General features: G+C 46.9%; 1 protein-coding gene across 2 annotated transcripts in view; it reads right to left on the bottom strand.

Moving 5' to 3' along the window:
• Positions 1 to 5,288, bottom strand: part of LOC143805358 (histo-blood group ABO system transferase-like) — a 133,357-nt gene extending 128,069 nt beyond the window's left edge. Inside the window, exon 1 of one of the 2 annotated variants that reach the window (XM_077284603.1) lies at positions 5,098 to 5,288. In XM_077284603.1, the coding sequence (XP_077140718.1) occupies positions 5,098 to 5,113 (16 nt within the window). In that variant the 5' untranslated portion in view covers positions 5,114 to 5,288. The remainder of the gene's footprint in view (positions 1 to 5,097) is intronic. The other variant, XM_077284602.1, reaches the window with a different exon arrangement.
• Positions 5,289 to 24,391: the final 19,103 nt, after the last annotated feature.

Here is a 24,391-nt window from a genome sequence, read left to right on the forward strand (position 1 = left end):
ATTGGTCGAGGCCTGGCAGCCTCGACCAATCAGAGACGCGGGATTTCCAGGACAGACAGACAGACAGACAGACAGACAAACCCTTAGACAATTATATATATAGATACCTCTGTGGGGGTTTTGTGCATATGTTTGTGTTTCTTCAGAAGCGTTGTTATACCATGCCTGAGGAAGGGACCTAAGAAGTCTCAAAAGCTTGACTTGTAACATCATTTATTTTATTTTTGTTAGCCATTAAAAGGTATAACCATAAGATTTTCTTGTTTTTTCCACTGAGAGATTTCTTTTTTTCAACTGGCTAACACGGTACCAAACCCCATTTTTCCTTGTAATTATCACCAGAATGCAAATATCAGCACTTTGGATTGCAAATAACACATCACTTACAGTGGAAGCACAGGTACGGGACAGCTGAGTAACGTAAAGTGCTGCGGAATATGTTGGCGCTATAGGAATAAAATTATTATTACTGGCACAAACACAAAGTAAATTACAGGCAGCGATTTGCTGAAGAAATCAACCAACTAAAACGTTAACTGATTTGTCCTATGCTGTTTTATCAGATTTCTGATCCCTGACCCTGGAGTGCAGCACTCTTAGTACCAGTGAAGAGTTTTCTATATGTTCTTACACGATATTACCACTCCATACATAGTGCCAGTGCATCTCTAACCATAGTCTGATGTACTATACACAGTACCACTCCATACACAGTGCATCTCTAACCGTAGTCTGATGTATACACAGTACCACTCCATACACAGTGCCAGTGCATCTCTAATCATAGTCTGATGTACTATACACAGTACCACTCCATACACAGTGCCAGTGCATCTCTAATCATAGTCTGATGTACTATACACAGTACCACTCCATACACAGTGCCAGTGCATCTCTAATCATAGTCTGATGTACTATACACAGTACCACTCCATACACAGTGCCAGTGCATCTCTAATCATAGTCTTATGTACTATACACAGTACCACTCCACACACAGTGCCAGTGCATCTCTAATCATAGTCTGAGGTACTATGCACAGTACCACTCCATACACAGTGCCAGTGCATCTCTAATCATAGTCTCATGTACTATGCAAAGTACCACTCTATACACAGTGCCAGTGCATCTCTAATCATAGTCTGATGTACTATACACAGTACCACTCTATACACAGTGCCAGTGCATCTCTAACCGTAGTCTGATGTACTATACACAGTACCACTCCATACACAGTGCCAGTGCATCTCTAATCATAGTCTCATGTACTATGCAAAGTACCACTCTATACACAGTGCCAGTGCATCTCTAATCATAGTCTCATGTACTATGCAAAGTACCACTCTATACACAGTGCCAGTGCATCTCTAACCGTAGTCTGATGTACTATGTACAGTACCACTCTATACACAGTACCAGTGCATCTCTAACCGTAGTCTGATGTACTATACACAGTACCACTCCATACACAGTGCCAGTGCATCTCCAATCATAGTCTGATGTATTATACACAGTACCACTCCATACACAGTGCCAGTGCATCTCTAATCATAGTCTGATGTACTATACACAGTACCAGTCCATACACAGTGCCAGTGCATCTCTAGCCATAGTCTGATGTACTATACACAGTACCAGTCCATACACAGTGCCAGTGCATCTCTAACCATAGTCTGATGTACTATACACATTACCAGTCCATACACAGTGCCAGTGCATCTCTAATCATAGTCTGATGTACTATGCACAGTACCACGCCACTTCTTCTCTTGTTGAAGACGCCAGTGTGACACCTACTAAACTGATGATGGCATGCCAAAATCCTTGGTGAGTGGGGTGTAAAAGGGGGTAAAAGGATGGAAAACTGTCCACTTTCAGGGTTATTGGTGCCATATTGCGCTGACTGAATAACGTTGCTGCAGTGTCATGTATCTGAGGCTCAGTTAACACCTTGCATTTATAGGGATGGCTTTCCAAATCTGCTGGAGAGAGTTAGCGTTCCCCAACCAAAAATTTTGGTAGGAAAACTGAGAAATGCCCGCAGTGTGGAGCAGACTGGTAGTTTTCCAGCCCTGAGTAAGTGAAATTAGTCACATCGCTGTGACTACTGCGCAGATCCAGAGGTTGGCAGCTTGTAGCCCAGAGAGGCCGACATAAAGGAAGAGGGAAGTCGGAGACGTCAGGAAATACCCTGGTAGTAGATAATAACCAGGATAGGCAATCCTTAGATCCAGTGAGGTGTGGTGGGCCTGTGTCATTCAGAGGAACAATGACACCAATATGGAAGCTGCGACAGATTGGAAGGTTGCAGGGAGAAGACCAAAGGCCACTGCATTCCACTGTGGGGTGGAGGAAACTCCATCAAATTCTATTGTTTCCCGTTTGTTCTGCAAAGTTAATTTTTATTGCCTCCATATTATAACATTTGTCAACGTGTTACTTTTAAAATCCAATGTTACTAGAAGCTGCCTGGCACATCAGCCCACTGCCCTGCACCTCAGGGATTTGAACATCTTAAGTGTTTGCTGCAGACACTTCTACTACACACACTGAAGTGTTTTAGCAGGAAAAGCGCAGCATAAAATACACTTGTTTTTGCTGCGTTTTTATGCATTTTTGAACCAGAAAGAATGGACATGCTTCAAATCTGTAAGGAAAAAATAAGCATCGTGTGCATGAGACTTCATGAATCTCATTTACTTTGCCAGTTCTAGGAAGTCCTTCAGGTTTTGTGACAAAACTGAGTGGGGAAAAAAACAACAAAAATGCAGCAAATACTTAACATGTGCACATAACATACTCTTCAGCTAAGTTCACATGCAGCATTTTTGCTGCGGTTTTTTTATGCAGCCAAAACGTGCTCTCTTGGCAGTAAAACCGCTATGCTCAAAATGCTGATCTTGTAGTGTTTGGGGCATGTTTTAAACATTTTTTAAGTGCAAATTATGTGTGCTTTTTGTATCGTACATGTTTAATAAAATTAGTTTTATTCACCAAAAACGCTTCAAAAACACAACAAAAAACAAACAAATTTTTTTCCACTTTCTATGGGTGAAAAAAAAAAACTCTGCAAAAACACTGAAAGAAGTGACAAGCTGCAGATTTAAAAAAACTTTGAGGTTCTCATAATCCGGCAGGAAAAAATAACCAAGTGTGTGCTTGAGATTTGTCAAATCTTGTAGCTTCAGGGGGTACTGTAAAAAGTAGCTTTTAATTTGCAAAAGAAAAAAAGTAACAAAAATGCAACGAATTTACAAAGTATTCCACAGCATATCTCTCTGTACACTACCCAAATACCATAGCAATCCAAATTATTCACACCGCTCCATGGCAATTTTGGTTTACTAGCACGTTTTCAAACTTTCCTTGTTTTAGTTGATTGTGTCAATGTAAAGAGCTGAACATGACTAATATAACAAACAGTTTCTCCAAATTCAGTAGAAGACTCCACTTTTACTCAGTTCTACATTCTCAAGATTGTTCATGTTCACCCTTTCATGACCAGCGGTCTTTTGTCCTTAGTGAAGCCCCTCTGGCTGTTACAACCTGCTGTAATGTGATTCCTCCCCAAACATCAGTTTCTGACATCATTCTTCAAGAATCTCAGCCCCCTCCTCCTGAGTAATGGCCACCACATCTTAAGAGGAGCAACTTACTCTAACACACTCTTCATCAGGACTGATGTACGAGACTAGATGGAAACCATAGTCTTTCAGCAAGCAGAATGGTAACATCCAAATATAAATATACTTCTGCATAAAAGAGGAACGCTACAAGGCAAAGCTCTTAAAATCAGATTCTGCTCATCATTATGTGTGATGACGAGTGCTGTAGTCTCTTGTATGATGTGCAGCATAATGCTCTGAAGAGCGTCTCTAGTCCCAGCAGCTGACCACTACTGACCAGTACTATTAGCTATATTAGTGCTTACCTAGTGGTAGCTCACATTTGTCATGTATTTTTTCGGACTATGGAACACACCCTTGGTTTAGACAGCAGAAAAAAAAGATAAAGAAAAACCTATTTCCTGATTTAAAATTGTCACATATATATATGTCCATCTTGACGAAGTAATGAAGTTTTATACACTTTCTCCTCATTTCTTTACACTGTTGGTGCGGTTTACATAAGGAGTGGTGCGATAATTAAGGCAAAAGTAGACAATGTGCGAGGACTGGTGGGGTTGTGTGCCTGAGCAGCTTTTTAGCTCCAGCCCAGCCCTATACAAGGGTTCCTATAATTATTAGGCTGCTGTCACACTAGCAGTATTTGGTCAGTATTTTACATCAGTATTTGTAAGCCAAAACCAGGAGTGGAACAATTAGAGGAAAAGTATAATAGAAACATATGCACCACTTCTGCATTTATCACCCACTCCTGGTTTTGGCTTACAAATACTGATGTCCCAATTGTACACATTTCACTTTTGACATAATAGCACTTTGTTTTTCTTCAAATTAGCAAAATCAAGAAGAACAGGTTCCGGTAAATGAATTAGTGACGTTTAGAACCGTAATTTATCAATTGTAATGGGCAACCTCTACAAACACTGACGGGGAAATATATATATACACACAAGTCTTAAACGATATGAAGTTTATCTATAATATGTCTTAGATGTAAACGTAGTCACAAATCACAAATATATGTATATAAAAAAAGTCTCTTTAGGTTTCTATTTTTCTCTACAGACCAAAATATTTGTACTGCAATTATACCCACATCCACCCTCCCTCCAAAAAAATGAAATGAATAATAAAAATGTTTAGGAATTTTTCAAATAATGCTAAAAAAAATTTCAAATAATTTGGTTGCGTTGTAGCACCTGTTCAGTACTTTTGATCAGTGGATGATCCAAAGTCTTTCAAACTAAAAGTTATACTCTCTACTTATATTTGGGGCGAGCAGCATAGAAATATATGAATGACTGGAGGCTACTAGAAATGCAATATGCGGGCAAAGTATAGTTACATCCCTGGGTGTTAAACAAGTAACAGGAAAGCCAGGACTACAAATATATCTATTAAATGTATGTAAAATTAGAGCGATCACCAGCTGGGCCCACTGACAGTGGCGTACTATTTTATATGTACTTACATTTTCCCTGCTGCATGCTGCTGGGCTCTCAGGTCCGCTGCAGTGACTGCACTGCCTGGGAACATGAACTGCTGCACATCAGGTGTGGTATGGGCTCCAGTTTCATATGGAGAGTAAGACTACACCTGGTGTATGGTGAGTAAGCCTCTATTCAGCATTATACAAATGTCCTATACAGGCGATCACAATGGCGTAAAATGTCTGTCCTGCTCTGAGTGTAAACAGCATCTTGTAATAAAACGTTCAGAAAGAAAACAGTCGCCTTCGGGGGGGATCAGGTCACAAGCCCTGCATGGATCTTGTTACTACTGAGTTGAGAAAATAGATTCATGGGGTAACACAAAGCTCCAAATCATCTGCTGTTCTGTTTTATAACTCTTCCTAAATCCACTACTTGGAAATGCTTAGCATCTGTAGCTATACATAAAATTCTGTCTGCAGCCACCACTAGATGGAGCTCCCTGTAAACAGAGATATGTGATGTAGAATGTAAGCCCGCAAGGGCAGGGTCCTCGCCCCTCTGTATCAGTCTGTCATTGTAAGTTTGTCTACTGTAAGTGATATCTGTAACCTGTATGTAACCCCTTCTCATGTACAGCCCCATGGAATCAATGGTGCTATATAAATAAATAATAATAATAATAATATATCTGCAACCATGACTAGGGGAATCTCCCTGTATACAGATATACATGGTAAGCTCCTGTCTGCAGCCACCACTAGGGAGAGCTCCCTGTATATAGAGATACATGATAAGATTCTGTCTGCAACCACCTCTAGGGGGAGCTCCCTGTATACAGAGATACATGATAAGATCCTGTCTGCAGCCACCACTAGGGGGAACTCCCTGTATACAGAGATACATGATAAGATTCTGTCTGTCTGTCACTAGGGGGAGTTCCCTGTATACAGAGATACATGATAAGATTCTATCTGCAGCCACCAATAGGGGGAGCTCCCTGTATATAGAGATACATGATAAGATTCTGTCTGCAGCCACCACTAGGGGGAGCTCCCTGTATACAGAGATACATGATAAGATCCTGTCTGCGGCCACCACTAGGGGGAGCTCCCTGTATACAGAGATACATGATAAGATTCTGTCTGCAGTCACCACTAGGGGGAGTTCCCTGTATATAGAGATACATGATAAGATTCTGTCTGCAGCCACCACTAGGAGGAGCTCCCTGTATACCGAGATACATAAGATTCTGTCTGCATTGAACTTAAAGGTGTTGTCTAGTACTTGGACAACTCCTTCTCAATTGCTACATTCCCTCATGTAAAATAAAAACAGGGTTGGCTTAAAATAAATGGACAGAAATAGAAAAACTATGGCTGGCCCCAATCCACCCGAATTCTTTACTGTAGACAAATAAGCCCATCAAGATTCCAACTTCTATGTTGGGCCCTATGCAGTATACAAGGGAGGTTTGGCTTTCATGTATGAGGAAGTTCAATTTGGCCTCCCCTCATTTGCCAATGATGTCATACATATATCAACCACTGTTACAAAATAGTATGGACTCCGCAATGGTTCACCTGTGGATTTCAGGGGGATTATTCAGATTCTTGGACTTAGTAGATGGGGACACGCTGGAGGTTGTTTCAATTGACGCTATCAAGTCTGGATTTCCCATTTCTAAGAAGGAGTTCTTTCAGTATATGAAAGTGCAGCGCCCCAGAGTCCTGGTCGTTGCAGTACTGTTGCTCTGCCACTAAGGGGAGTGATGGTATGTCCGATGGCACTTAAGGAGTTCACCTGACCAGGTATCACAGGCACCAATACACTTCACAGTCTGGCCTCCAGGGGGAGCAAAGGGTACTATGTATTAGGCCACTCCTCACAATCTGGTAAAACTGGGGGTTGGATAGAAAGTTAGTGAGAAGCTGACTGGGTTGGAACCAGGCAACATCCTGTGGCAGAGGGTGTTGCGGTGGGAAGATTCAGGGGGTCCCTGTCAGGGGTGGGATCCTGACAGAGGCCTAGCGAACAAGGAGAACGTTAAGGAATCGCGCCTGCACGACATTGCGGCGGTATCTCAAGAAAGGACAAGAAGCGAGGTTTATTGTGGAGAAGTGAGAAAAGAGATCACAGCAAAAAGGAGATAACACCAGTAGGAGTCGTGCCGTAAGATCGAGGCAACATCCTACTGAGGCGCGTAGCCGGTGGCCAGAACGCCGAGGAAGTATTGGGCTCCAAGCATTACTTCAAACCAACGGCAGGACAGTTAATTATACACTCACCGGCCACTTTATTAGGTACACCTGTCCAACTTCTTGTTAACACTTAATTTCTAATCAGCCAATCACATGGCGGCAACTCAGTGCATTTAGGCTTGTAGACATGGTCAAGACAATCTCCTGCAGTTCAAACCGAGCATCAGTATGGGGAAGAAAGGTGATTTGAGTGCCTTTGAACGTGGCATGGTTGTTGGTGCCAGAAGGGCTGGTCTGAGTATTTCAGAAACTGCTGATCTACTGGGATTTTCACGCACAACCATCTCTAGGGTTTACAGAGAATGGTCCGAAAAAGAAAAAAAATCCAGTGAGCGGCAGTTCTGTGGGCGGAAATGCTTTGTTGATGCCAGAGGTCAGAGGAGAATGGGCAGACTGGTTCGAGCTGATAGAAAGGCAACAGTGACTCAAATCGCCACCCGTTACAACCAAGGTAGGCCTAAGAGCATCTCTGAACGCACAGTGCGTCGAACTTTGAGGCAGATGGGCTACAGCAGCAGAAGACCACACCGGGTACCACTCCTTTCAGCTAAGAACAGGAAACTGAGGCTACAATTTGTACAAGCTCATCGAAATTGGACAGTAGAAGATTGGAAAAACGTTGCTTGGTCTGATGAGTCTCGATTTCTGCTGCGACATTCGGATGGTAGGGTCAGAATTTGGCGTAAACAACATGAAAGCATGGATCCATCCTGCCTTGTATGGAGCATCTTTGGGATGTGCAGCCGACAAATCTGCGGCAACTGTGTGATGCCATCATGTCAATATGGACCAAAATCTCTGAGGAATGCTTCCAGCACCTTGTTGAATCTATGCCACGAAGAATTGAGGCAGTTCTGAAGGCAAAAGGGGGTCCAACCCGTTACTAGCATGGTGTACCTAATAAAGTGGCCGGTGAGTGTAGGTTGGCTGTCTCACCTAAATCACCTAAGCAGACATAGGGGGCAGTTGTGGGAGAGGGGCGACACTAGGGTCCCGGAAGAACTCCAGGCCTACCCGTCATACGGGTGCGTCCTAGCCAAATCATCTGGGGGACGGAGAAGAACATTAGAACAGAAACGAGAGTTGTGAGAAAGAACATCAGAAACAGACACAACAGTTGTGAGGACTATCCCGTGGTGCTCAGCAGGGAGGTACTACAACACACAGGCGCTAGAAGGTAGGCACTGATTTCCACCTGCAAAGGGAACTCTGGATGTGCCTTCGGACCGGCCGGTCTCAGCCAGCCCTGTTAGCAGTGCTCTGGATTGCGGATCCTGAAGCCTACAGTAAAGAGGTAAAGAGACTGCAACCCTGTGTCTTCGTTATTTCATCGCACCACGCACCATCATCACACCTTCCATTGGGCGCCCCTTAGCAGGGTCACGGACCGGGTCTAGCCATCGTGACAACCCCAAGACCGAGACAGAGAGGCCCGGTACCGAGTGCCCCGCGGCCCTGCGTCTGGGGGTGCTCCAACTTGGCGTCACGAACAGGATCTACTTAAGCCTGAAGAATCAGGTCATGTGTGCCTTGGAACTGTGTCTGAATTGTGCTTGAACTGTGATTTATTGCAAAGACTGTGCACTGCTGATTCCCGCCAAAACCGCCGCCATTAAAGCGCTAAGAGGAGTGCAGGAAAAGAAGAAGGGCGTGGAAGTGGGCGTACACAAGCTGAAGAGCGCGAAAGACAATATCCCCCCAGTCTAAGTATTGCTGTATCCTGAGGACGTGTCCGTCAGCAGCTGAGGTCCGCCTCCTCATTCTCTTTGGAGAGTGGAGACCATGGAGACAGGGCCGCCCACGAAAGAGAACGTGGGAAGACGACCAAAAAGAAGGGACAGACATGGCGGCCTCCAAGCATCCATATGGGGACGACCCGACCCGGCGCCAGCCCGCATCGGTGGGAGCAAGCCAGGACCCACCGCTACAGCGGGCGCTGGCCGCTGCAGAGCTGCTCGCGAGAGGAGGACCCAGTAGCCGCTCGCCAGACGAATGGGTAGCCGCGGTCGAAGCCCGGCAGGAGGAGGGGTGCCGAGAAGCCCACGCCCGGGTGAGTTCCCGGCTGGTCCACTCTGCTGAGGTCCGCCTGTCCCCTGCATTCCCTTCTTCACCCGACCCGACCGCGGAGGACTCACGGACCCCGTCACCGGGCTGTGAACCGCAGAAGCGGGATCTGAAGCTGATGCCATGGATGGAGCACCGGCGGCGCCTGGTAGCCGCCTGGCGGAAGGAAAAGGAGAGCGAAGCCCAACCTGTGGCCGTAATCGACTTGAGAGCCGAAGTGCAGAATCCTCCGCCGAAGTGGGGTGTAGTGATCACCTTCAACTCCCAGGAAGGACCAGGAGTTATTCAGGAGATCGGGGAGCCGCTGAAGGTCCATGTCATCCGGGGCGAGGTGGAACCCTGCCACGGAATGATTGATGCGGACCGCGACCTGCAGCCTGGAGATGCTGTAGTCTATACCCGGTGGCAGCGAGGGACTGGTTGGAGGGCTCATGATGTCCAGAGGTGCGCAGCTCTTCCGGACGCCCCTGAGGCCCCGGAGACCGGACCCCTCGCTGAGGGGCCGATCACCGCCTGCGCCATGGATCATCCGGCGGTCTCGACCCAACGTGTGACCGTGAGTCCCACCCGTCCTCGGCTGAGGGGGGTGGATTCGGGGCCAAGCCTCTCTAAGCCCCAGAGGGCTACCTGTGAGGCAAGGCCCTGTGGAAGCCCCCTCCTGATTTATGATCCCGAGCTGCTGAGATTGTATATAGTTCATTAACTGTTCGTCTTCTGTGTCTTTTGCTGCTGATACCCGATCAGGGTTTCTTTTAAAGGGATCCCTTAGTTGACCCGGGATCCCTTTTATTTTTGCTTTTTGTGTTTTTGCTTCTTTTGTACGTCACCATGTTAAAAAAGATTGCCGAATCATGGACGGTGAATGGTTCACAAACAGTATTGTAAATAGTTCGCACCTTCTTAAAGGTGCCCCTTACTGGTTTTACAAGAAGGAGAGCTTTGTGAAGAGACTGTTCCCGAGTACAGCATGGAAGCTCTTGCCTTAATTGGACTTGCAACTTGAGAAGTTGCACTACCTCAAAGAGACTTGGTACCCTCTTAAAGGGGATGTTCACCAGTTGCACTTAATGTATAATGTTGCCTTAAAAGAAAGTGAATAGTAATAATGTTTTACATAGCAAGTTATATGTAGCCAGTTCGTTAGTTATAGAAAATGTTTGATAATGTTGCTAGAGATTGAGGACAGGAAGTAGCCCCGTAGGGGTTAGTGAGAGAGTCCTCCTAGGAGCCATAGAGAGATGGCTCAGTGATCCTGTACTAAGAAAAGAGGCAGTAGGCCTGGGCAGATAGACAGGCGGTCCTGCATAAGACAAATCAGAGAGTAAAAAGAAAATGTTGCACTTAGAAGAGAAAAATAAAGAAAAAGTTAATTTATATTTTAGGAGTTTTATAGTAAGCCTTTAGTGGGTTCAGCCTATACTCCCTTAAAGGAAAAGTTAAATTATTGTTCAGAATTTGCACTTAGTAGAATACCCGGCTGGGTAATAGAAGTTATTTATAGTATGTTATTTAAAATATTTAACCATGTTTTGTTTGTAACGTTCAAGAGTACTCCCCTCCCATAAGGGGAAGCCCTGTTATTATTACTTGTTCATTGCATTTCAAAATTTGTATGTCTTTTGCTGACATGTATTGTTGTTTTCTTCCCAGTCCGGAGTACTGGATTTAACCGGGGGGGGGGGGGAGTGCAGCGCCCCAGAGTCCTGGTCATTGCAGTACTGTTGCTCCGCCACTAAGGGGAGTGATGGTATGTCCGATGGCACTTAAGGAGTTCACCTGACCAGGTATCACAGGCACCAATACACTTCACAGTCTGGCCTCCAGGGGGAGCAAAGGGTGCTATGTATTAGGCCACTTCTCACAATCTGGTAAAACTGGGGGTTGGATAGAAAGTTAGTGAGAAGCTGACTGGGTTGGAACCAGGCAACATCCTGTGGCAGAGGGTGTTGCGGGGGTAAGATTCAGGGGGGTCCCTGTCAGGGATGGGATCCTGACAGAGGCCTAGCGAACAAGGAGAACGTTAAGGAACCGCACCTGCACGACATTGCGGCGGTATCTCAAGAAAGGACAAGAAGCAAGGTTTATTGTGGAGAAGTGAGAAACGAGATCACAGCAAAAAGAAGATAACACCAGTAGGAGTCATGCCTTAAGATCGAGGCAACATCCTACTGAGGCGCGTGGCCGGTGGCCGGAACGCCGCGGAAGTATTGGGCTCCAAGCATTACTTCAAACCAACGGCAGGACAGTTAATTATAGGTTGGCTGTCTCACCTAAATCACCTAAGCAGACATAGGGGGCAATTGTGGGAGAGGGGCGACACTAGGGTCCTGGAAGAACTCCAGGCCTACCCGTCATACGGGTGCGTCCTAGCCAAATCATCTGGGGGATGGAGAAGAACATCAGAACAGAAACGAGAGTTGTGAAAAAGAACATCAGAAACAGACACAACAGTTGTGAGGACTATCCCATGCTGCTCAGCAGGGAGGTACTACAACATACAGGCGCTAGAAGGTAGGCACTGATTTCCACCTGCAAAGGGAACTCTGGATGTTCCTTCAGACCGGCCGGTCTCAGCCAGCCCTGTTAGCAGTGCTCTGGATTGCGGATCCTGAAGCCTACAGTAAAGAGGTAAAGAGACTGCAACCCTGTGTCTTCGTTATTTCATCGCACCACGCACCATCATCACACCTTTCATTGGATGCCCCTTAGCAGGGTCACGGACCGGGTCTAGCCACCGTGACAACCCCAAGACCGAGACAGAGAGGCCCGGTACCGAGTGCCCCGCGGCCCTGCGTCTCGGGGTGCTCCAAAGATTAAACATCTTGCTTCCTCATTGTATGGCCTATCGAAGGTGTTTTTACCCACTGATTTTGAGAGAATTTGCACAAGGTGCCTGTTGACCAAAGGGTTAATATCGGATATATATATCGGATTATAAACTATCCTCAGGGGGGCCAACAGTTAGAACATCCTTACATGAGCAGATGGGAGTCCATTCTTGGGAAGGGGTTGTCACCCCAAAGTTGGCAGATCATCTGGGAAAAGGCAGCCAAATCCTCTATTTGCACTCTTTATAAGGAGAATCAGTACAAATATTGATGTTCTGGTATCACACCTCAGAACTCCTCCACAGATTAAATCCTCAACTCTCAAACCTGTGCTGGTGCTGTGGTTCAGAGGTGGGCTCTCAATGCCACATCATTTAGTCTTGTTCGGAGATCACCGGATTTTGGGAGGATGTGAGAGTCTTAATACACAGGGTTCTGTTTGTGGAGGTTGGACTAGATCTAGCTATCTACCTACTAAACGTCTCTCCTAGAGGGACGGGGAAGAATTTCAGCTAGATTGTTGTTGCAGATCCTTACTGCAGCGAGGTGTTTGATAGCTCTTCACTGGAAGCAGACCTCTCCTCCCTCTCATCAACATTTACTGAACAGAATAGCTGACATTCGTAGGATGGAGTATATGATAACCTTGATGGGAGCAAGAGTGGATAGATTCAACTCTGGGCCCCTTGGGACTATTATTGCGCCCAGAATAATGGGTATGGTTTTTATCTCTTCTTGCCCCTTTTGGAACTGTGCCTTCCCATCCCTGTCCCTTCTTGTGTCCGTTTTGCCTATATGTGTGATGTTCATTTATTAACAATTCTGTAGTAAACTGAAAGACGGAGTTAGTTTACAGTGGAACCAAATATAACTTTTTTAGGAAGCATACTTGAATTTTAGTAATTAATGTTTTGCTCCACATTTTGGTTTCTCTCTACTGGGGGGAGCAATTACCAATAATACATTCTACAGTACTTTGTCTTTGAAGCTTCTTGAAATGTTATATTGTTTTCTCAAAGATGTTTCTGAATGTAATTGTTTGGATTCTTGTTTTCAATTGTTAAACTATAAAATTCAATAAAAATTTACAGTTATAAGATAAAATAAAAACAGCACCTTTCCAGCAACATCAACACCTCTCGTCTCCAGGGGGCTGTTGTGACATTATTTTGTCTTATGAACCCTTCAACCAATCAGTGACTGTTAAAGGCCACCTCACTTTCACTTCCTTTGGAAAAACTTACATCTGGTTGAAATGAGAGAGCAGCAGTGGTTCTGACTTCCTCTCAATATCACTTTCAGCTGAAAGAAGTGAGAGTGAAAGGGCCATTTAGTAGCCGCTGATTGGCTGCAGAACTCATGTGACATGATATAATGTTACATAGGCTGAAAAAAGACCACGGTCCATCAAGTTCAAACTTTCTCCAATTGTATATGTTGTCACTAAATGAACTATATCCCACAATGCTATCAGTACTGAGGAAACCATCTATAGCCCTTGTATAACAGCTGTTATAGTGCCTGCCATTACTACTTCTTGTGGTCGGCATTCGACATTCTGACTGCTCTAACTGTAAAGAACTCTTTCCTGTTTAACTGTCAGAATCGCCTTTCTTCCACCCGTAATGAGTGTCCCCTGGTCCATAGTATGGTGCTTGGAAGGAATACGTCATGTGTCAGTCCTCTGTACTGACCACACATATGTTTATATATGTAAACGAGATCTCCTCTGAGGCATCTTTTTTCTAAGCTAAACAAGACCAACTTTTTCAACCTTTCATTATATGAGAGGCCTTCCATCCCTTATAATAATCTAGTTGCCACCTTTGTACTGACTCTAACTAAACTAAAGAATAATCTTTATAAAATGTGGAGCCCAAAACTGGATTCCATATTATAGATGTGGCCTCACCAATGATTTATAAACAGGTAATAATATGTTGGTGTGACGCCCCAGGGTCCTGGTTGTCACAGTGGCATTGCTTTCCTCATGGGGAGAGTGATGTGATGCTTGGAAGCGATGGAGGATTCCTTTTAACAGGTAATTGGCACATACAACACTATTCTGACTTCAGACCAGAAGGGGGAGCTCTACACCCAAATCAAGGGACCTGCTCTCTCTTTGGTCGGGAGGAGGAGTTAGTTGCTAGGCAGTTGCGAAGATTTAGACAGTTGGTGCTGGACAGCAGACTGGAGCAGTCTGAGGCAGAAGGACGGGTGAGGGGCCGTACAGCCTGAGGTCCGGTAGCTCCTAGATAGCGAGATACAGAAGGAAGAACAGCCTTTAGCTGAAGGGCCGGAGAGCGAAGCACAGGATAGTGACAACAAGGGAGAATAGCTGTGACTGGGCTACATCCCTGATTGAGTGCAGACACCGGTAGTCATAAGACTGAGGCTTTTGTGGGACTCTAAGACACATAGCAGAGACCGGCAGGACAGCTGGATTATATATCACCTGTTCGCCCTAACACCCAGGAGACACAGTGACACATAGAGCCCGGGTCGTGATAGAGACCCTGTAAAAAGGCTCGAGTCACCTGTCATACGGGTTAGTGTCCCAGTTCAACAAAGGACAGAGATAGCTGAGAGGACCTTGCTACAAAGCCATAGCAAGTAAGGGACTATAGCAACACAGCGATAGGAGGAAGGCCTTTAACTCCACCTGATAAAGCTGGACTCTGAACTCACTTCCAAGCCGGCCAGACCCTGCCTGTACCTGTGATCTGGTGCCCTGGACTGTGGCTGCCTGCTACCATCAGTAAACCAGGTAAAAAGACTGCACAACTGTGTCCTTCATTCTTTACTGCACCACTCATCTTCCTCCATCTATTCATAGGGAGCCCTGGGGACCTACTTCACCTGTGGGAAGTTATACCATCCAGCTGCCATAACATCACCCCAGAGGACCCCTTTAAGCAGCGTCGGTCCCCACTGACCGAATACCACAGGTTGCGTTGAAGTGTCTGAGGGTAAGGCCGCCCATGCATATCCATGATCTGGCCCAGCAAAACCTCCACACCCAGATTCCATCTTAACAAACGTATCTTTACTGTTATACATTTTTCTTAACACAGCAGAACACAATAATAGACAGTACAAAGTATGCTTATTCACAGAAATAACGTGTAATAACAAACTATCCCTCACTGTCCCTATCCACACGTTACCAGTTCCTTTGCTCCAAGAGGTTATCTTCCCACGTCGCAGGCCTGTCTGTCACTGCAGGGAGACGCTCCAGCCAAAGAGAAAAAAGGAATTAAACAAAACTTTGTCTCTCAGGTCCAGACTGTAGTCCTTGGGGTTCAGCAGGTAGGGGTGGAATGTTCGGCCTCTCAATAGAGGACCCGCTTACAGTTCATGAGCTCCAGGATCTGTGAAGATGTCACCGCTGAGTGCTCCGCAGTGTGGGAGCTGGGAACAATCTGGATGTCAGCTTCCAAGAGAGAGGGGTAATCCAGGCAATCTTCTATATCGCATCTACAGGAGGACGCCAGCACACACAGACCTCTCTCTGCACCGACTGGTTTCCCGGGCTCTTTTTCTTCTCCCTCCCCTTCCTGTTCACATGACATAACAGGGGGGAGTTTAGCCAATACAGTTTGTTTCTCTGTAATCACATTCGGCATAGGTATAACTTCTGGCCACACGGGGGCAGTGTCTGTCACAGATTCTATGTCAATGATAACGGAACAGCCACAGCCGGCCAGCTCACTACACGCCCCCCCGCTTAAAGGTTGGCAGTCCCTGTCAACGACTGTCTCCAGGGCGGCGATGGCTGTGGAGGTTGTAGGACCCGGCTGTGAAAAGGGCCACACATATTGGTCTCTGTAGGACTGTCCCGGGGGCACTCCTGCGGTGGTCCTCGCTGTCCGCCTAACGGGTGCTAGTCTCTCTCCCCGATCAGTCACCCCACTCTCCGCCCCAGTCGGTAAGTCAGTCGAGGAGGTAAGGGGTTCAGACGCGTCAGTCAGGCGAGCAGGGGTAGGGATGTCTTTCACCTCTACATCCCCGGTATCGGTGTCTCCCACAGTATTAGTGATATCCGTCTCTCTAGGCATTATAGGAGGGGAGTCAGGCTGAGAACGACAGGGGCGCAACACGTTACGGTGCAGGGTGCGGAGGCTGCCGCTGTCTTCGCCTTGTACTTGGTAGACGGGGCCACCAGGGTACGGGTGTCCAATTATTCGATAGACTTCGGTCTCCCACTTGGGCCGGAGTTTTCCTTGCGGTTTCTTTATACGAACTAGGACTAGTTGACCCACACTCAGTAGGTCTTCTTGTACTGGAAGTGGATCAGCGTGGACCTGGTCCTGGATCTGCTGTTCCACCAGCCGGTAGACAGTTTCCGGTAGACAGTTTCCATCCTTTGACGGTGTGCTTGTAGCCAGGAAGGATAGGTACCACAGGTGTCTTCATCAGAGTTAGACAGGTGTAGCTCATGGATGCCTTTGCCTGGGCGGCCAAAAAGGAGCGTGTAAGGCGTGTATCCGGTGACAGAATGGACTTGATTGTTATAGGCCCACAGCAGTTCTGGGAGGAATCGAGGCCAGTCGGGCTTTTTGTCTTCTGCTAAGGTTCCGATCAGTTGTAAGAGGGTCCGGTTGAAACGTTCACACGCGCCATTCCCTTGTGGATGATACGGGGTGGTCCTGGACTTCTTGATTCCATATGGAGCGCCCCCACACCGCCGCAGGGCCGAGGGGTACCCGGAGCCGGGCCTCTGGGTCTCTGCTCTGGGGTTGTCACGGTGGCTAGACCCGGTCCGTGGCCCTGTCTGTCAGTGGGGGACGTCCAGTGCAATAAGTGGTGTTGTAACGGTGCAGTTGTGGGGTGCAGGTCGCGGTAAATAACAAGGACACCAGGTTGCAGTCTCTTTACCTCTTTACTGGAGATCTCTGAGTCCTCAGTCCAGAATACGGTTCACCAGGCTGCGCAAGTCCGGCCGGTCCAATGGCACCTCCAGAGTTCACTTCACAGGTGGAAATCGGTGCCTTCCTTCTTAGCGCTATGTGTTGTAGTCCTTCCCTGCTGTGCTTACGGAAAGTACCCCACAACCGTTGTGTCTGTTTCTTAAGTTCCCTCACAACTCGATTAAATGATGTTCTTCTAATCTTCCGTCCCTTCCTGATGTTACAGTTAGAACGGCACCCGTTTGTCGGATAGGCCTGGAGTTCTTCCGGGACCCTAGAGACGCCCCTCTCCCACAATTGCCTCCCAAGACTTCATAGGTGATATGTGTTAGACAGCCCGCCTTAAACTGACTGTCCTGCCGCTGTTTAGAGTATTGCTTGAAGCTGAATGTTATAATACTCCCTCGGCGTTCCGGCCACCGGTAGTGCGCCTCAGTAGGGTGTTGCTCCGGTCTTACAGCACGACCCCTACTGGAATTCTCCTATTGCTTGATCTCGTTTCTCACTCAGCACAATCTATCTCGCTTCTAGTCCTTTCTTGGGTCCCGCCGCTTCCCGGAGCTGGCGCGGACCCGTTACGTTCTTTTCAATTCCAAGCCTCTGTCAGGATCCCACCCCTGACAGAGACCCTACTGTCTCTTCCTCCACAACACCCTCTGCCACTAGGTGTTGCTTCGTCCAATCCAGTCAGCTTTCTCATCTAACTTCCTGCCTGACCCCCAGTTTACCCACTATGGTGGGGAGTGGCCTAATGAATAGAACCCTTAGCTCCCCCCGGAGGCCCGGCTGTGAAATGTATTGGTGTCTGTGATACCTGATCAGTTGAACTCCTTCAGTGCCATCGGACGCACCATGGCTCCCCATAGTGGCGGAGCCACAGTACTGCAACGACCAGGACTCTGGGGCGCTGCACATACATCTGCTGAAGTTCTTCAATGACTCGCCCTTCGAAACACGCCCCCTGATCAGAGTGCAGCCGCTCCGGACACCCGTAGACCCGAACGAAGTGTTGACAGATGGCCTGTGCAGCTGATTCGGCAGTCTGATCTTTGGTAGCAACAGCGACGGCGAATTTCGTGAAGTGGTCCACCATCACCAGACAGTACTGGTAGCCACTATTCGCCGTTCCGATCAACAGATAGTCCACCATCAACAACTCGAGGGGCCTGGATGTGCTAATAGTCTGGACGGGTGCACGCTGCTCAGTAGACTTGTGGAGTTCACATGTACGACTGTTATGACCCCAATGGCAGAGGGTCTCAGAAATAATTACTAAGTCTGCAAACACAAAAAACCAGCTCATAGGGCAGTGGTAACTGAGCTGACCATATATCTAATCCTAGCACCACAAATAGCAGCAGCCGGGGAACGTGCCTACGTTCTCTCGAAGCCGTAGTGGGGTCCCCCCTGTCCCAACAAGAATGGGCCAAGCTTCAAGATCGAGACCCTGAACACGTCTTACTGAAACAGTACGTGAAGACACAAGAGAAACCACCCTCCGAAGTAAGAGCCCGACTATCAACCAGGGCCTCTGCCCTACTTGCCCAATGGGATCGGCTGATCGTGAAGGATGGAGTCTTGTATCGCAGGGCCCTTTTATCCCATATGCTGGAAGAATGTTTGCAGATTGTCGTCCCGGTGCAGCTAGCCCATGAGATGGTGGCTGAAGCCCAAAGAAGGAACGGCCACTTCGGCATAGACAAGACCCTCCAGTGGACCCAGCAATTCATTTTTTGCCCAGGACTCCGTAAGCTGGTTGAAAACGTCTGCCTAAGATGTCGTATGTTGTGAATTAGACCTTTTGGCTCCCTCTTGTGGTTACTAGTGATATGACTCTGGGATTGTCTTTCCTCAGTTTGGCACCCACCTGGGTCGTTAGCCCAGGGGTGTTGCTATATAAACTTCCTGGATCCTTAGTCCAGTGCCTGGCATCGTTGTAATCAGATCCTTTCTGTTTGCTCCTGTCTGCTGTCCTGGTTCGTGCAAAATTAAGCTAAGTCCTGCTTCTTTGTTTTTTGGTTATTGCTTTGCTCTTATTTTTGTCCAGCTTGTACTAAATGTGATTCCTGACTTTGCTGGAAGCTCTAGGGGGGCTGGTGTTCTCCCCCCGGGCCGTTAGACGGTTCGGGGGTTCTTGAATATCCAGCGTGGATATTTTGATAGGGTTTTTGCTGACCATATAAGTCTCTTACTATATTCTGCTATTAGCTAGTGGGCCTCTCTTTGCTAAATACCTAGCTCATTCTTACGTTTGTCTTTTCCTCTTACCTCACCGTTATTATTTGTTGGGGGCTTGTATCCAACTTTTGGGGTCTTTTCTCTGGAGGCAAGAAAGGTCTTTCTTTTCCCTTCTAGGGTTAGTTAGTTCTCCGGCTGGCGCGAGACGTCTAGAACCAACGTAGGCACGTTCCCCGGCTGCTGCTATTTGTGGTGCTAGGATTAGATATATGGTCAGCTCAGTTACCACTGCCCTATGAGCTGGTTTTTTGTGTTTGCAGACTTAGTAATTATTTCTGAGACCCTCTGCCATTGGGGTCATAACAGTATGCCAGGCCCACATTGAATGTTTAATGCATTGCAGAAGTGGGATAATAAGAAAGGAAATTCTGAGTTTTGTTTTTTTTTTTTTTCCTCTCTTCCTCCCCTTTACCTCTGAGTGGCTTGTGCTTGCTGCAGACATGAATGTCCAGACCTTGATTACAAGTGTAGACCAGCTTGCTGCTCGTGTGCAGGGCATACAAGATTTTGTTACCAGTAGTCCAATGTCTGAACCTAAAATACCTATTCCTGAACTGTTTTCTGGAGACCGATTTAAGTTTAGGAATTTCAGGAATAATTGTAAATTGTTTCTATCTCTGAGACCCCGTTCATCTGGAGATTCAGCTCAGCAAGTTAAAATTGTTATCTCTTTTTTACGGGGCGACCCTCAGGATTGGGCTTTCTCGCTAGCGCCAGGAGATCCGGCATTGGCAAATATTGATGCGTTTTTTCTGGCGCTCGGATTGCTTTACGAGGAACCCAATCTTGAAGTTCAGGCAGAAAAAGCCTTGCTGGCTATTTCTCAGGGCCAGGATGAAGCTGAAGTGTATTGCCAAAAATTTCGGAAATGGTCCGTGCTTACTCAGTGGAATGAGTGTGCTCTGGCCGCAAATTTCAGAAATGGCCTTTCTGAAGCCATTAAGAATGTGATGGTGGGTTTCCCCATTCCTACAAGTCTGAATGATTCCATGGCGCTGGCTATTCAACTTGACCGGCGTTTGCGGGAGCGCAAAACCGCTAATCCTCTGGTGGTGTTGTCTGAACAAACACCTGATTTAATGCAATGTGATAGAATTCAGACTAGAAATGAGCGGAAAAATCATAGACGTCAGAATGGGTTGTGTTTTTACTGTGGTGATTCTACACATGTTATATCAGCATGCTCTAAACGCCTAACAAGGGTTGTTAGTCCTGTCGCCATTGGTAATTTGCAACCTAAATTTATTTTGTCTGTGACTTTAATTTGCTCATTGTCTTCTTATCCTGTTATGGCGTTTGTGGATTCAGGTGCTGCCCTGAGTCTTATGGATCTGTCATTTGCCAAGCGCTGTGGTTTTGTTCTTGAACCGTTGGTAAATCCTATTCCTCTTAGAGGTATTGATGCTACGCCATTGGCGGAAAATAAACCGCAGTTTTGGACGCAGGTAACCATGTGCATGACTCCTGAACATCGGAAGGTGATTCGTTTTCTTGTTCTGCATAAAATGCATGATTTGGTCGTTTTGGGTCTGCCATGGTTACAGACCCACAATCCAGTCTTGGATTGGAAGGCAATGTCTGTGTCAAGTTGGGGCTGTCAGGGAATTCATGGTGATTCCCCCCCGGTGTCTATTGCTTCCTCTACTCCTTCGGAAGTTCCTGAGTATTTGTCTGATTATCAGGATGTATTCAGCGAGTCCAGGTCCAGTGCTCTGCCTCCTCATAGGGACTGTGACTGCGCCATAGATTTGATTCCAGGTAGTAAATTTCCTAAGGGAAGACTATTTAATCTGTCTGTACCTGAGCATGCCGCAATGCGTTCGTATATCAAGGAGTCTCTGGAGAAGGGGCATATCCGTCCATCCTCTTCCCCTCTTGGTGCGGGATTCTTTTTTGTGGCCAAGAAGGACGGATCTTTGAGACCTTGTATTGACTATCGGCTTCTGAATAAAATCACTGTTAAATTTCAGTATCCTTTGCCTCTATTGTCGGACTTGTTTGCCCGGATTAAAGGTGCCAAGTGGTTCACCAAGATAGATCTTCGTGGTGCGTACAACCTTGTGCGCATTAAGCAAGGAGATGAATGGAAGACAGCATTTAATACGCCCGAAGGTCATTTTGAGTACTTGGTGATGCCTTTTGGGCTCTCTAATGCTCCCTCAGTGTTTCAGTCCTTTATGCATGATATTTTCCGGAAGTATCTGGATAAATTTATGATTGTTTATCTGGATGATATTCTGGTTTTCTCTGAAGATTGGGACTCACATGTGGAGCAGGTCAGGATGGTGTTTCAGGTTTTGCGTGAGAATGCTTTGTTTGTTAAGGGCTCGAAGTGTCTCTTTGGAGTACAGAAGGTTCCCTTTTTGGGGTTTATTTTTTCCCCTTCTGCTGTGGAGATGGACCCAGTCAAGGTCCGAGCTATTCATGATTGGACTCAACCCACGTCAGTTAAGAGTCTTCAGAAGTTCTTGGGTTTTGCTAACTTCTACCGTCGTTTTATCGCTAATTTTTCTAGCGTTGTTAAACCTTTGACGGATATGACCAAGAAAGGTTCTGATGTTGCTAACTGGGCTCCTGCAGCCGTGGAGGCGTTCCAAGAGTTGAAGCGCCGGTTTACTTCGGCGCCTGTTTTGTGCCAGCCTGATGTCTCACTTCCCTTTCAGGTCGAAGTGGATGCTTCTGAGATTGGGGCAGGGGCCGTTTTGTCGCAGAGAGGCCCTGGTTGCTCGGTAATGAGACCATGTGCTTTCTTCTCTAGGAAGTTTTCGCCTGCTGAGCGGAATTATGATGTTGGCAATCGGGAGTTGCTGGCCATGAAGTGGGCATTTGAGGAGTGGCGTCATTGGCTCGAGGGTGCTAAGCATCGTGTGGTGGTCTTGACTGATCACAAAAATCTGATGTATCTCGAGTCTGCTAAACGCCTGAATCCTAGACAGGCCGCTGGTCATTGTTTTTCTCCCGTTTTGACTTTGTGGTCTCATATTTACCAGGTTCAAAGAATGTGAAGGCTGATGCTCTTTCAAGGAGCTTTGTGCCTGACTCTCCTGGAGTCGCAGAACCAGTTGGTATTCTTAAAGAGGGAGTTATCTTGTCGGCCATTTCTCCTGATTTGCGACGTGTGTTGCAGAGATTTCAGGCTGGTAGACCTGACTCTTGTCCACCTGACAGACTGTTTGTTCCTGATAAGTGGACCAGCAGAGTCATTTCCGAGGTTCATTCCTCGGTGTTGGCAGGGCATCCGGGAATTTTTGGCACCAGAGATCTGGTGGCTAGGTCCTTTTGGTGGCCTTCCTTGTCACGGGATGTGCGGTCATTTGTGCAGTCCTGTGGGACTTGTGCTCGAGCTAAGCCTTGCTGTTCTCGTGCCAGCGGGTTGCTCTTGCCCTTGCCTGTCCCGAAGAGGCCTTGGACACACATTTCCATGGATTTCATTTCAGATCTCCCGGTGTCTCAGGGCATGTCTGTCATCTGGGTGGTATGTGATCGCTTTTCTAAAATGGTCCATTTGGTGCCTTTGCCTAAGCTGCCTTCCTCTTCCGATTTGGTTCCTGTGTTCTTTCAGAATGTGGTTCGTTTACACGGCATTCCTGAGAATATTGTGTCTGACAGAGGATCCCAGTTTGTTTCCAGGTTCTGGCGATCCTTTTGGGCTAGGATGGGCATTGATTTGTCATTTTCGTCTGCCTTTCATCCTCAGACTAATGGACAAACGGAGCGAACTAATCAGACTCTGGAGGCTTATTTGAGGTGTTTTGTTTCGGCAGATCAGGATGATTGGGTGACCTTCTTGCCGTTGGCTGAGTTTGCCCTTAATAATCGGGCTAGTTCCGCTACTTTGGTTTCGCCATTTTTCTGCAACTCTGGTTTCCATCCTCGTTTTTCCTCGGGACATGTGGAGCCTTCTGACTGTCCTGGGGTAGATTCTGTGGTGGATAGGTTGCAGCAGATCTGGAATCATGTGGTGGACAACTTAAAGTTGTCACAGGAGAAGGCTCAGCGTTTTGCCAACCGCCGCCGCGGTGTGGGTCCCCGACTTCGTGTTGGGGATTTAGTATGGCTGTCTTCTCGATTTGTTCCTATGAAGGTCTCCTCTCCTAAATTTAAGCCTCGCTTCATCGGTCCTTACAAGATATTGGAAATCCTTAATCCTGTGTCCTTTCGCTTGGATCTTCCGGTGTCGTTTGCCATTCACAACGTGTTCCATAGGTCTTTGTTGCGGCGGTACGTTGTACCTGTGGTTCCTTCTGTTGAGCCTCCTGCTCTGGTGTTGGTTGAGGGCGAGTTGGAGTACGTGGTGGAGAAGATCTTGGATTCTCGTCTCTCCAGATGGAGGCTTCAGTATCTGGTCAAGTGGAAGGGCTATGGTCAGGAGGATAATTCCTGGGTGGTTGCTTCTGATGTGCATGCGGCCGATTTAGTTCGTGCCTTTCACGCTGCTCATCCTGATCGCCCTGGTGGTCTTGGTGAGGGTTCGGTGACCCCTCCTTAAGGGGGGGGTACTGTTGTGAATTAGACCTTTTGGCTCCCTCTTGTGGTTACTAGTGATATGACTCTGGGATTGTCTTTCCTCAGTTTGGCACCCACCTGGGTCGTTAGCCCAGGGGTGTTGCTATATAAACTTCCTGGATCCTTAGTCCAGTGCCTGGCATCGTTGTAATCAGATCCTTTCTGTTTGCTCCTGTCTGCTGTCCTGGTTCGTGCAAAATTAAGCTAAGTCCTGCTTCTTTGTTTTTTGGTTATTGCTTTGCTCTTATTTTTGTCCAGCTTGTACTAAATGTGATTCCTGACTTTGCTGGAAGCTCTAGGGGGGCTGGTGTTCTCCCCCCGGGCCGTTAGACGGTTCGGGGGTTCTTGAATATCCAGCGTGGATATTTTGATAGGGTTTTTGCTGACCATATAAGTCTCTTACTATATTCTGCTATTAGCTAGTGGGCCTCTCTTTGCTAAATACCTAGCTCATTCTTACGTTTGTCTTTTCCTCTTACCTCACCGTTATTATTTGTTGGGGGCTTGTATCCAACTTTTGGGGTCTTT

Source organism: Ranitomeya variabilis, chromosome 2 (genome assembly GCF_051348905.1).
Source record: "Ranitomeya variabilis isolate aRanVar5 chromosome 2, aRanVar5.hap1, whole genome shotgun sequence".
Classification (NCBI taxonomy): domain Eukaryota; kingdom Metazoa; phylum Chordata; class Amphibia; order Anura; family Dendrobatidae; genus Ranitomeya; species Ranitomeya variabilis.